Consider the following 13,588-nt stretch of genomic DNA (forward strand, 5'->3'; position numbering starts at 1 on the left):
ACACAAAATAGTCCTGCCCCTACCCTGAACAACAACAATAAAATTATCTCGTCTGAAATATCAATAATGTCAAGGTTGAGAACCCCTGAGCTACAGAGAGTGGACTCTTCTTGGAGCTATTTATTTTTTAACATTTATTTCATCTTGTCCAAAAGTGGAGATCCCCTCAACATTTTTTAAAAAGATTTTATTTATTTATTCATGAGAAACACAGAGAGAGGCAGAGACACAGGCAGAGGGAGAAGCAGGCTCCCTGTGGGGACCCTGATGCGGGACTCAATCCCAGGGCCCTGGGATCACGACCTGAGCCAAAAGCAGATGCTCAACCACTGAGCCACCCACATGCCCAACTCCACTCAACATTTTAATATATTATTTTTCAGTCCTTTGGCATCTATCATTGATGAGAAATGTGATTTATAATTTAGTTTTAGATACATTATCTTTCCCTTTTGGTTGATTTTAATTTTTTTCTTTTATTTTCAATTTCAATTTCAGTCCATGAATGGGAGTATATTTTTTTCAAAGAATTTTTTTAGGTTCACAACAAAATTGAGAGGTAGAGGACTTCCCATATACTTCCTGTCCCAACTTATACATAATCTCCCCTAGTATCAACATTACTTAATAGAATGGTGCTTTCTTTTTCTTTTCTTCCTCTCTCTCTCTCTCTCTTTTCTTTCTTTCTAAGGATGAACCTTCATAGATACATCATAATCACTCAAAGTCCATAGTTTACATTAGAGTTCACTATTGGTGTTGTGTGTTCTGTGTGTTTGGACCAATGTAGAATGACAGGCACCCAGAGCATTTTTACTCCCCAGATTCACTGTGCTCTCCCTGGATATCCTCACCATCCCCACCACATCAACCACTGATTTTTTTATAGTTTGGTCTCTTCCAGAATGTCATATAGTTGGAATTGTACAGTTGGTAGCCTTTTCAAATTGGCTTCTTTCACTTAGAAATACATATTTAAGTTTCCTGCATGTCTTTTCATGGCCTGATGCTCATTTCTTGTTAGTGCTGAACATTATCCCATTGTCTGGATGCAACACATTTGATTTACCCATTCACATACTGGACAATTTGGTTGCTTCCAAGTTCTGGCGGTTATGATTAAAGCTGCTATAAACATTTTTGTGTGGACATAAGTTTTCAACTTATCTGAATAAATATCAAGAAGTGCGATTGCTGGATTGTGTTGTAAGAGTGTATTTAGTTTTGGGCGCCTGCGTGGCTCAGTTGGTTAAGCATCTGCCATTTGGCTCAGGTCATGATCCCAGGATCCTGGGATCAAGCCACTTAGTGGGGAGTCTGGTTGTCTCCCTCTCTCCCTGCCCCTGCTCAGGCTCTCTCTCTCTCCCCTCTGTCTCAAATAAATAAAATCTTGAAAAAAAAAATAAAGCCCAGTAGAATTGCTGAGGCTCTGGATTTGATTCTTTTTCTTTCTTTCTTTCTTTCTTTCTTTCTTTCTTTCTTTCTTTCTTTCTTTCTTTCTTTCTTTCTTTCTTTCTTTCTCTCTTTCAGGTATTTTTTTAAATTTTTATTTACTTATGATAGTCACACACAGAGAGAGAGAGAGAGAGAGAGGCAGAGACATAGGCAGAGGGAGAAGCAGGCTCCATGCACCGGGAGCCCGATGTGGGATTCGATCCCGGGTCTCCAGGATCGCGCCCTGGGCCAAAGGCAGGCGCCAAAAACGCTAGGACACACAAGAGATCCCTATTACTGGGCAGGGATTTCGTGCGTTAGGGGGGGAGGGAGGAGTGTGATGGAGGGAGGGCGGGTAGGGAGGGAGGGAGGGAGTGGAGGGAGGGAGGGCGGGAGGGAGGGAGGCGGGGGGGGAGGGAGGGAGGAGGGAGGGCGGGAGGAGGAGGGAGGGAGGGAGGGAGTTTCGGTATTATTAAGCGTTCTAGGTGTATATTGATTCTTTCCTTCCTTCCTCCTTAATTCATTCCTTCCTTCCTTCCTTCCTTCCTTCCCTTCCTTCCTTTCCTTTCCTTCCTTTCCTTCCTTTCCTTTTGCTTTTCTTTTTTTTTTTGAATCTGAGGGATATTTGTCTTTTGGAGCTCACCTATGTAATTACATTGATTTTTCTGGTTATGTGTTTTCTGGAATTTTACGCACCTGTCATGGGAAGGGTACAGCCAAATCAACTCTGCATCCTATGGCCAGAGTCCTGAATTCACATTTGAGGTAGATCCCTCATCCATCTAGTTGTATTGGCATATAAATACTCCTTGGTGCTCTGCTTTTTTCTTTTGAAATTATTTATTAAACACATTGCTATATTGTAATTAACTATTACTTGAAAAGGTATTATGGTATTTGCTGTATTAATATGATGGCACATATCCTAGCATCTTCATAAAACTGAACAGGTGTTTGATGATGTCTTTCTGTTTTCAAAGCACTTGTTTTAATTTCTTTAAGGCCTTAAAGAAACCTACCTTTCATAAATCCTGATTTTTATCTCCATTTAGCATATGAAGACATTGAGATTAAGAGAAGTTGTTACATTATTTGCTATCACAAAAGATTTTCAATGAAGGAGGCAGTGCAATTAATATCTTCACTGAAGTTAAAAAATCAGTTAATAGACTGGCATTTTGATTAGGACTGAGTAGTACAATAATATATACTACATGGACTCACTTTTTCACTTAATAGTACATTGTGAATATTGTCTCATGGAAGATGATTATTCTATGATTTAACAATTATCTTTTTAAAAATTTTATTTATTTACTTATTTATTTTAACAATTGTCTTTTATTTTTTTATTTTATTTTTTTTTTAACAATTGTCTTTTAATGAACATTTATTTATTATTTACTTCTAGGTATGGAGCTGCTAAATCAAAGGATGTGCTCATTTGATAATCTGATGTTGCCAAGTTTTCCTTCAGAAAGATTGCAGCAAAAAAAAAAAAAAAAAGTGCAGCAACTTATAATTTCACCAGCAGTGTACTGATTAAGAAAAAAAAAAAAAAAAAAAAAACTAGCCAAACTTTTTCTACAAAAATAAATTTCAAGCTGTAGATAATATAACAAAAGGTTTTTCAGCCTGGCTCACAGACTTGCATGCTATCTCTCCCAACGTATCCATGCCCAGGTTAGTGAGACCTCCTTTTTTGGGTCTAGAACAGTGGTTTGCAAAGGTGGTAATGGGACAAGAGCATTAGCATCCTCCAGGACTTGTTTGGAATGTTTGGTCAGGTCTCCCTCCAGCCCTCCTGATGGGGAGTGTGTGGGGCTCAGCAATCTGCCTTAATCACTTCCAGGGTTCTGAGGCAAGCCAACTTGGAGAACCACTGGGCTAGAAGCCAATTCTTGTGTAACTCTGAGGTCAGCTCCAGTTCTCGACTCTCACATCCTTTTTCATTCAGGTCAAAGAAATCTAATTCCTGGCACTTGATTTATCACAGTCTCTTCCAGCTTTTTGTTCCTGCTTCTCAGAGTCTCTTGGTAGCTCAGTGTGCTGATAGCAGCTCTTGTGTCGACATGGCACTCACCCAGATGAGGAGCTGAATTCGTTTTTCTCAATGCAGATACGTACCATCTATTCTCTTTCTTTTTTGGAGGCTCTGCCAGAGCCTTGGGATTGAGGGGGTTTCATATGAGACCCCTGTTCAAGGGGTAACTTTTTGCTAGCAATCAGGGCCAGATGTCATTACAGGCGTGATCCTCCACTGAACATGGCAGGCTGATCCTTGAGCCAGGGGCTCAGCATCCATAAGGTTCGTGGAAGGCCTGCTTCTAAAACGGGAATATTTTTAAAAAAGATTTGCAAGAGAAAGAGCACGAGTGGGGTGAGGGGCAAAGGGTGAAAAGACTGTTTTCGCTGAGCAGGGAACTGGATGCGGGGGCTGGATCCCTGGACTCTGGGATTGTGACCTGAGCCAAAGGCAGATGTTTAACTGACTGAGCTGCCCAGGCATTCAAACCTGGAGTATTAATAATATGAGTATAAATCCCTCAGCAGGAGAGTCCTCTAGGAGCATGCTTATCATATTCACCTTTATTAAAGGTCGCTTGGATTCTTCAACATCCTAGGTTCCAAACTTACCCGTTGACAGTATGCTTCTGGTGACAGGGTCACTCTGCCACCTTGTGGCCATGCTTGAGAATTGTACTTCCCCAGATGGCCGCGTTTTCTCTACATCCTTGTACCTTGCAAAGCTGAAATTGGTCACCCTGGGTTGTTTCTGCCTTTGCCTTTGAGAGCGAGTATGATTTGAAGAGTCACAGCACACACAAAAAGAAGACTTTCTAACAGTTTCATTTTTTTTAAAGATTTTATTTATTCATTCATGAAAGACACACACACAGAGACGGGGGGGGGGGGGGGGCGGGTGGCAGAGACACAGGCAGAGGGAGAAACAGGCTCCACACAGGGAGCCCAATGTGGGACTCGATCCCAGGTCTCCAGGATCAGGCCCTGGGTTGAAGGCGGCACTAAACTGCTGAGCCACCCGGGCTGCCCTTTCTAACAGTTTCAAACAGATGTATATGTGCAAGAAACTTTTATTTCTTATGTAAGAGCATCGTGGTGTATTAGGTAATATGTATTCAAAGCCAGAATGGGCCAATGTTCTGTCCCAAAGCTGTCTGAAGGATGTTCTGGGAGATCTTGTAATTTTCCTAGGGATTTGAGTGAACATTGTATAGTAGGTATTAATTTTAGATTACAATATTTTCATTGTTTTAGGTCACATTCCTTTATTTCTCTAAATTACATGGAATTAGTTGTCCGGTTGGAGGGGAAATTCAATCTCAGTCATTACTAAGGTAACTTTGCCCACTCCCTGAGCTCATATAAGAATCCCAGGCTGATGCAGTGCACAGATTTGGCATAGGGCCCAGTCTACTGTCCACCATCGGCTCCATCATGACGCTTGCACAGTCTTATATGCTGCAGTTGAAGATTGGAATAACATCAAAGCCAAGCCAGTTGACTCTCGGCTGCTCACATCAGTGGCCCCTCTGATACATAGTACATTCACTGTAGGTTTCCTGGAGTGGTCCCTCCTATCACCTGTGCAGGCACAGTGGGAATGGGGTCTGGGTTTCTGACAGAGTACAGTCTGTTAAACTCAATCCTTTCTTGGTCTTCAAGGATATCCATTTCTATTCCCCTTTGATATTACCTTTCCTCCACAAACTACTGTCTGAACAGAAATTTGCTTGGATACCTTGCAGTTTCCACTCATGACCCTACGATACAAAAAACCATTACACATTTCATGTGACTCTGGCCAAGGAGTCCAGAACTCCACACATACAGTTTTTTATCTTCTTGGGAGGGAGAAGGAAAAATGCTGATAGCAATAGAAGCAGGAAGAAAGCACAGACTGACATCTCAATAAATTATGCAACTCCTCCATCATGTTTGGTGTAGACAGTAGGAGAAGTAGACAGTAGGAGGCCTCTGCAGGGCAAAAACATCTCTTTACTTGGGTCAGCCCTAACCACTGAAAGGTGTTTGTTTATTGGATTTTGACTACAGGCTGAGTACTGTACTGGGTTCTTGCAATATGAAGACCCTGCAGTCCCAAGTACCTGATGCAAATGGACACTATGTGCCAGGAGAGCGTGCAGCCAGAGTTGTGAAGAAATGCTGAAGGAAGTGACAATTCCACTGATGCAACAGGAAAAGTTACCTGCAGGAGAGGACATTTGAATGGGGCCTGGAGATAGCAGAGAAAGCTTCACAGTGGGAAAGAAATGAGGCATGCAGGTACATGGAAGCAGTGGGGTCCACCCAAGCACAGGTCTGAGTACTGGAAGTACACAGCTGATCATGGGAAATGGACATGTAGGAACAATCTGGGGAGGGGCATGGGGGCGAGTACAGGTGAGCTGGGTTGGAGCCTCGTCCCAGAGGACTTCATTTGTGGCATTAAGAAAATCTTCATTTATCTTTTAGGCCAGCAAGTCACAGTCCATTTGCTATTGCATTTGATTCCTATGGGTTTACTTAGGGAAATGTGTCAGTCCCTCAGGGCTAGCTATGCTTTTGTCTTTTTCTCTCCCGTTCAAGAAACTGTAATTAAGCTGGGAGGGAGCCTTGTGGAACACAGTGGAGAGGGAGAGACGATGAAGAAACCTGGGTGGGGGACACAGGAGGTGCAGGATGGGGCAGGGGCAGAAGTGAGCTAGCAGTTATTGGAGCAAGCCATACAAGAGGTGCTCAGGGACTGAGCTCAGGTAATGTGTGGGGAAAATAGGGATGAAAGAGACAAGGTGGAGGTAGAATCCAGGGTTTATATGTTTGAGATTAGATACACAGAGTGAAGGAGAAATGAAAGATTATAGAGCTTTTAAGATTAGACAACTGGTTGGATGAAAATCTCATTGTTTGATACAGAAGGTAAGAGAAGAAGCAGATTTGGAGATCAAGATAATGAACAAAGGTCTTCAAAGTGGCGGTGACGAGAGGTGGCTGAAGACTGGTGGGTTATTCCCTTTAGTTGCTTAAGGGAATTGAAGCAGCCAGATTAGAGAAATGAAGGATAAAGGGAGCCAAACAGGTAGAGCCAGTGACTATAGGCTGTTTTGTCAAGAAATCCGTACAAGGTAAGGAGATGAGAGGGTGGCTTAGCATCCCCTTAACCAAGGAAAGATTTGAGTATATTTATAGGCTTGATGGGCAAAAGCCAATGGAGGGGGAGAGCCTGAAGATTTGACAAACAGAATAATTAATGGTACAGTCACCCAAATGAGAGGAAGTCATTGGATTAGGTTAGCCCTGTGGTTCCCTGTCATTTGGAACTAGTTTTGGGGATGAGGGACCAATCTGGCTCCAGAATCTACTGAAATGGGGTAGAAATCCCTTGGGATCTCCCCAGGGCTGAATGCTTACATGTGTAGGAAGTAACAGAAGGTTTCCTAGGCTCATCTACAGACAGCAGTTTGGTCTCCCAGACTATCAGGATCCTTTTGGAGGGAACAATGTGTGATTAAAATTAAAGAAACAACAACAAAAAACAATAGCAAGGCACCACTCAGTAGTCCCTGTGTGGGTACACATTTACAGCTGGATCCCTGGCTTTTTTCAGTTACAGAGAATGCTGGGGAGTACCCTAGCTCACTCAGTTTGGTTTTAGAAAAAGGAATGGCTCAATCCTGTGTCACTGCTTTTGTATTCAAAAAATACACATGATTAGAAGCCACAGAGAATTTCTAGATTAACAATTTTTATGAAGTCTTTTGGAAATCTGAGTCTCTTTAATTTGAAATTCTTTAATTTTAACTGGTTATCTTTAAACTGAAAAACATTTTGGTCTGCTTTTGTTAAATCTACCCAGTAGCTAGATTGTGAACACTTTGAAGAAAGTGAAGAAATAGAAAGGGATTCTCTTATGTCTATCCCTTTGATGTCCTCTGTATCAGATGCATTTGACAAAATCTGTTGTTTTGGAGAAATGTGTCTATTGCTTCTGTTTGCTCTTGTACATGTCAGTGATCATTAGTGAACTTGAACATTCTTCTGACTACTCTTGAGGCTAACATCACATCTTTTTGACTGTGACAGAGCGAAGGGATTGAACTGGAAGTTATGAAAATGACAGTTGCTCTAAAGGATCATTTAAAAATTCAAGACCTTTTTTTATTTGAAAGAAAGTTAATTGGGAGTAGGTGTGAGGGAGGGAGGGGGGGGAGGGAGGGAGGGAGGGAGGGAGGGAGGGAGGGGAGAATGAAGGAAGGAAGGAAGGAAGGAAGGAAGGAAGGAAGGAAGGAAGGAAGGGAAGGAAGGAGAGGACGGAAGGAAGGAGTAAGGAAGGCCTTCCGGCCGGACTGTCCGGCCTCCCCGTACAGGACTCGCCCCCCCTCCTCTTTCTTTTGTTCTTTCTCTTTTCTTTTCTTTTCTTTTCTTTCTTTTCTTTTCTTTTCTTTCTTTTCTTTTCTTTCCTTCTCTTCTTCTTCTCTCCTTCTCTTCGCTTCTCTCTCGTCTGCTCGTCTTCTCTCTCTTCTCTTCTCTTTTCTTTTCCTTTCTTTTCTTTCGATTCAAGTTGTTACTATAAACAGAGTTTCCTTGCCTGTTGAATTACTGTTGTTTTTTTTAAAGCACAGAGTTTAACTTTTTATTGTTCTTTACGTGTCCCGAACAAACACAGCTTTAAAGCCAGAAGAACTGAAATCATTTCCGACCTTTGGGCTACTGGGCCCTTTACAGGCTGGATATCTTTGTCCCCATTGCTATGTTCATTCAAGTTTTAATTGGCAGGAGGAAGCCTGCATTTTGCAATTGGGCAACTCAAACTTAGAGAGCAAATGTACCCCATAAGGGTTTACCTAAATTTTACAAATACTTTTGCTTACTTTTTCCTACTTGCATAGCTGTGACATATGCAGCAAATACCTCCCCACTCTCACTTCACTTGTCTGTAGAAAGAACTTTGGGATCTTAATTTCTAGTACTTTGGTTCTTAAGACGTTTTCTTGGATTTTTCTCTCATGACACTTGTTTTGATAGGAAACAGGAGGCAAGATGATATGAACTATGTGTACTTTACTGAATAAGTATTATTCTTTTTCTGAAAGGACCCAGATAAATTTATTGATATTAGCTTCGTGTTTCCACAAAGCTTTTTTCTTTTTAAAATTCATTAACTATAAATCACAAAGTCCTTCAAGTTAATAGGAGACCAAGGTAGAGGGCATGTTTGCACTGCCATACTCTTTTCAATGCTATCTGAATCCAAGTTAATTTGCTAAGGAGAGTTAAAGGAACAAGCTTATCTTATGCCTCTTGGTGGATTAATTAAACCTTAATTTTGCATGGAACTACAGATGTACATGTATATATAATAGGATGATTGTTAAGCTATTCAAAACTATTATGCCAAATAATTTACCATAAGAATAGATTGGTAATTATGTTATTCATTTACTTATCAATCCTTATATCCAGGCAAAGTTTTTCTTTTTTTTTTTTTAATAAATTTTTATTTATTATGATAGTCTCACAGAGAGAGAGAGAGAGAGAGAGAGAGGCAGAGACACAGGCAGAGGGAGAAGCAGGCTCCATGCACCGGGAGCCCGACGTGGGACTCGATCCGGGGTCTCCAGGATCGCGCCCTGGGCCAAAGGCAGGCGCCAAACCGCTGCGCCACCCAGGGATCCCCAGGCAAAGTTTTTCTACATGAAAGGGGATCTAGATTTTTTATAATAAACTTGAGTGGTTTGTATAAATTTAAAACTGACATTGATGAAAAAAAGACTGAGAGAGTCTTTTTTTCATCAATGTCAAATTAACACATGAACTTCGTATCTTTCTACTCAAATGTTATCCCTATAGCCCTCAAAGGAATCTGAAAAGGAAGTGCCAGGAATGTGCCTGGTGTGGTTGAAGAACAGTGAAGCGGCCAGCCTAGCTAGACTCAAGAGAGAGTGGAGGAGGGGAGTTTATATGGTTGAGGGCCAGTTGGGGTAGACTTGAGACCTAGTAAGTAGGAAGACATTGAGTTTTATTTTGAGAACCAAAGCTAAAAAGGAGTTTGATAACAGAAGTAACATGATCTAATATACATCCTAACAGTACTGCTCTGGCTGCTTTTTTGAGAATTGACTAAAAGTAAATAAAGGGTGACACCAGGTATATAAAATGTAGCTTGATTCAGTGGGTAGCAGTGTTAAGGGGTGAGACCTAGTCAGATTTTGGAGATAGACACACATGTACACATTTGCGCCTTGCTGTCTCCCACCAATCTCTAATCTGATATATCCTATTTTGAGGATAGAACAGATAGCATTGGCTAATAGGCTGAATTTGGGGTAGGAGAGAAAGAGAGATACAAAAGATCACTCTAAGGATTTTGACTGGAGCAAGTGAAAGGGGCTGCCATGAACTTGGAGGAAAGATTGGAAAAGTAGGCTTAGGCAGATGAGGGTTGTAGGAAAGGATCAGGAGTCTAGCTTTGGAAATATTGAAACTGAGATGTCTATGAAACATCCTAGTAGAGACACTGATTTGGCATTTGGATGTCTGAGTTTGGAGTTCAGGGGAAAGAGCTGGTCTCAGTATAGAAATTTGAGAGTCATCCGCATTTGGGTGATATTTAAAGCTATGATCTCCAAAGGAGTAAGCATAAGCATGGAAAAGAAGTGGCCAAGGATTCAGGGGTCAGGGAGGAGGACTAGTAGAGGTTGTGAAGGAACAATCAGGGAGTTAGGAGGAAAAACAGGAGAGTTAACTATTGTAGCAGCCAAGTAAAAATTTGTTTCGAGGAAGAGAGAATGATCAACCATGCCAGATATGATCAGTTAGGTAAGGATTACCTTTGTGTGGGTTCTTTTAAAAGCAGGCCTTGCAGACAGGTTCCTGGGTACAGATATTAATGTGGGAGGTGAGGGACACCTGGGTGGCTCAACAGTTGAGCATCTGCCTTTGACTCAGGTTGTGATCCTTGGGTCCAGGGCTCCCCATTAGGCTCCCTCCGGGGAGCCTGCTTCTCACTCTGCCTATGTCTCTGCCTCTCTCTCTGTATCTCTCATGAATAAATAAATAAAATCTTAAAAAAATTTTTTGGGAGGTGATCCTAGGAGTAGGAGTGAGAAACTGGGGGAGGTGAGGTCTTGAGGAGGAATGCCAGCAAAGGGTGTGTTATCAAGGTGACTGCTTTTGATTATGGGGATTAACTTCCCTGACACTTCTGAGAAGGATACAGAGTGCCACCAGAATGTCTATTCAAATAGTGGGGAGCTGGGATTTTTATTGGTTAAGGGTTTTCTCTCCTCTACTGTACTTAGCAAGTTCCCATGGGAGAAAGACTGAGGCAGAAAAGCAGAGAGAAGTGATGTGGGTGCTTGATAAGCAATGTTGTCAGTGGGCATAGAATCACAGCTATAGCTGAGACCAGAGGTGGGCCCAGGGGATGTGAAGCAGACCATCACAAGTGTCTGCTTCAAAGACTGCCCGCTGACTGTCACATTTTACAAAGTAGATGACTTTGGCCTTGAGAAACCCTTTGATGGAGGGGCCAGGCAAACCTGTTTGGAGTAGGTTAAGGAAAGGAGAAGAATGACTGGAGAAAGTGCAATAGGATAAAAGGAGAGTGCTTTAAGAGGGTGCATGGGACTTGAGATCAGAGAGATTTATTTAAGATGGGAGAAACAATAGCATTTAGTCTGATGGGAGTGATGTGGTAGAGACGAAACTGTATGTGAGGAGAGAAAGAGGACTGGATGGAATCCAGCCTTTGAATCAGTGTGACTAGTGTCTAAATGGAACCTTAGCCTTAGATGGGAATGTGGACACTTCATCGGTAGTACAGGGAGAGGAAGAGTGCCTTGAGATAGATAGGTCCTTCGTTCCTTGTCTGTGAAAGAGGAAACAAGGTCAGCCAAGAGCAGTAGGATGTGCTGGCAGTTTGGGGAGAAAGGAGAGGGAGTGCGGGTCCTCTGAGACTGCAGTGTAAGGGGTGGCGGGGGTTAGTGGGGAGGAACCCTTGGTGAGCTCTTGATTATTGCCCTTCCAGGAGGTAAGTACAGAAAGTGAGACTAAGCATTTAGAAACTTTTGTAGCAGTTGGCATTGCTGAGATAGTTTAATAGTCTTTTACAAAAGTATTGGTCTGTAATGGATTGGAAATAAGAACATCAGCCCCTCCCAATAGATAGTGAGGCACAGGACTAGGAGAGTGGGGTTGGGTGGAGGGTGGACTGGGACATAGGGAAAGATTGCCACAAGCATTGAGAATCCCTCTGAGGTTTGTGGCCAGGAATATGACACAAGGCTACTCAGCTCACCCAGCGTTTTCTCCAGCCTTGCTCAGCTGTCTTGAGACGGAAAGTCAGCAGGGTGGGCAGAGAGTTGGCTTTTAGCAGGGTGTGGTTTTGCTAAATGGGTCCCAGGCAGTGGAAAGATGCAAGTGAGTAGAGGGAGTGTGCAGTGAACTGCAAAGCTGTACGCTAGGAGAGGGAGGAAGAAAATCTTGAGGAGGGTGAGGGGCATTGGAAAGGAAGTGGGGTCCAAGGAATGTAGGTCCTGGAAGAATGGGGAGGGGTAGTTTAGAGTGGGAACTCTAAGAAGAGTGAACTAGAAATATAGGAAGTGGTGATCAGAGAGCTGGATTCTCAGTAATGAGATTCATCACCACATTGCTCACAGAGCAAACCCTGGGAATGAACCTGAACATGTTATTTTGCATGTGCACAGTGGACAATTTTGAAGCACTAGAAGTCATGTTGTACTATTTCTTTATGGACACAGAAATGCTCATGTTAAGTGAAGAAAAAGTAGATTACAAAATAATTCACAAAATTAAGTTTGAAAATTTACAAAGATCATTTTTTCTTTTTATTAATTTAAATTTTGTCAGTTAACATACAGTACAGTATTGGTTTCCAGAGCAGAATTCAGTGATTCACCACTTACGTACAACACCCAGTGCTCATCACAAGTGTCCTCTTCAATACCCATCACTCATCTAGCCCCTCCCCCACCTCCTCCCTCCATCAATCCTCAGTTACAAAGATCATTTTTAATGGTAAGAATATAAACATTTTAATGCACAGAAGTCTTGACCATGGTAGAGTCTGGATGGTTGAATTACAGGTGCTTTTTACTTTCTTTAGTAACATTTTCATACTTTATTGCTATATGCTTATATTCTTATAGCTTTATCGAAGTATTTACATGCAACAAAATTCGCCAATCTTAAGTGCACTATTCTGTAAGTTTTGAAAAATGTACGGTTTTGTAACTGCATTTATAATTAGAACATTTTGCTCATGCCCCTGTGCAGACAGTCCCCTACCCCCTGTTCCCACCCCCTGGCAGCTAGTCACGTTTTCTATCATTACAGTTTTGCCTTTTCTAAAATTTCATATAGCTAGTGTTAAAAAGCAAAATTCAAATGAGAAAATCCGAAGATCTAATTGACTTTATTAGATAATACATGAATCGGGCAGCATCCCATTTAGCAAGTAGAGGGGAGCTCTACTAAACTAAACAAAAATAAAAAAGCCTTTTCAAGATGGTGGGCATGAAAAAATAAAGGAATTTGTTACCAAGAAATGCATATTGGTTAGGCAAGTTTGGCCTTTTAAGACGAGCAGAAAAGACAGATCAGTCAGTTTCCTAGTATTGACCATTCGATGTTGACTGACTGAAGGTTACATTACGGGGGGTTGAAACTGTGGGTTAGGTATTATGTTTTGATTTACTGATTTGGGGACTTAATCTAGGTGATGCCATTTCAGGCCTGGAGTTTTCATTTTAAAGATGGAATCATATACTATGTTGTCTTATGACCAGCTTCTTTCTAACATAGTACTTTAGAGATTCATCATTGTTTTTTTTTTTTTTTTTTTAATGTGGGACTCGATCCTGGGTCCCCAGGATCTCACCCTGAGCCGAAGGCAGTGCTAAACGGCTGAGCCACCCGGGCTGCCCAGATTCGTCATTGTTCTTGTATATATCAGTTGTTTGTTCTTTTTTACATGGAGGAGTATTCTATCTTATGGATGTACATTCAGCAGTTGGTGGACTTGGTGTTTTAGGTTTTTGACTGTTATGAATGAAGCTGTTATGAATGCTCACAGGCAAATGTTTGTTTGATGTGTGTTTTCATCTCTCTT

The 13,588-nt window shown here is 41.7% G+C and overlaps 1 protein-coding gene across 5 annotated transcripts in view; it reads left to right on the forward strand.

Moving 5' to 3' along the window:
- Nucleotides 1-13,588, forward strand: part of SYT16 (synaptotagmin 16) — a 235,213-nt gene that overhangs the window by 11,040 nt on the left and 210,585 nt on the right. The window contains exons 1-2 of one of the 5 annotated variants that reach the window (XM_038544892.1): nt 2,973-3,117; nt 5,512-5,742. The exons of 3 other annotated variants lie outside the window; for them this stretch is intronic. In XM_038544892.1, the coding sequence (XP_038400820.1) occupies nt 5,730-5,742 (13 nt within the window). In that variant the 5' untranslated portion in view covers nt 2,973-3,117; nt 5,512-5,729. Of the gene's footprint in view, nt 1-2,972; nt 3,118-5,511; nt 5,743-13,588 lie in introns of those variants that run through there. One more of the 5 variants, XM_038544891.1, reaches the window with a different exon arrangement.

This window comes from Canis lupus, chromosome 8, assembly GCF_011100685.1.
Source record: "Canis lupus familiaris isolate Mischka breed German Shepherd chromosome 8, alternate assembly UU_Cfam_GSD_1.0, whole genome shotgun sequence".
NCBI lineage: Eukaryota > Metazoa > Chordata > Mammalia > Carnivora > Canidae > Canis > Canis lupus.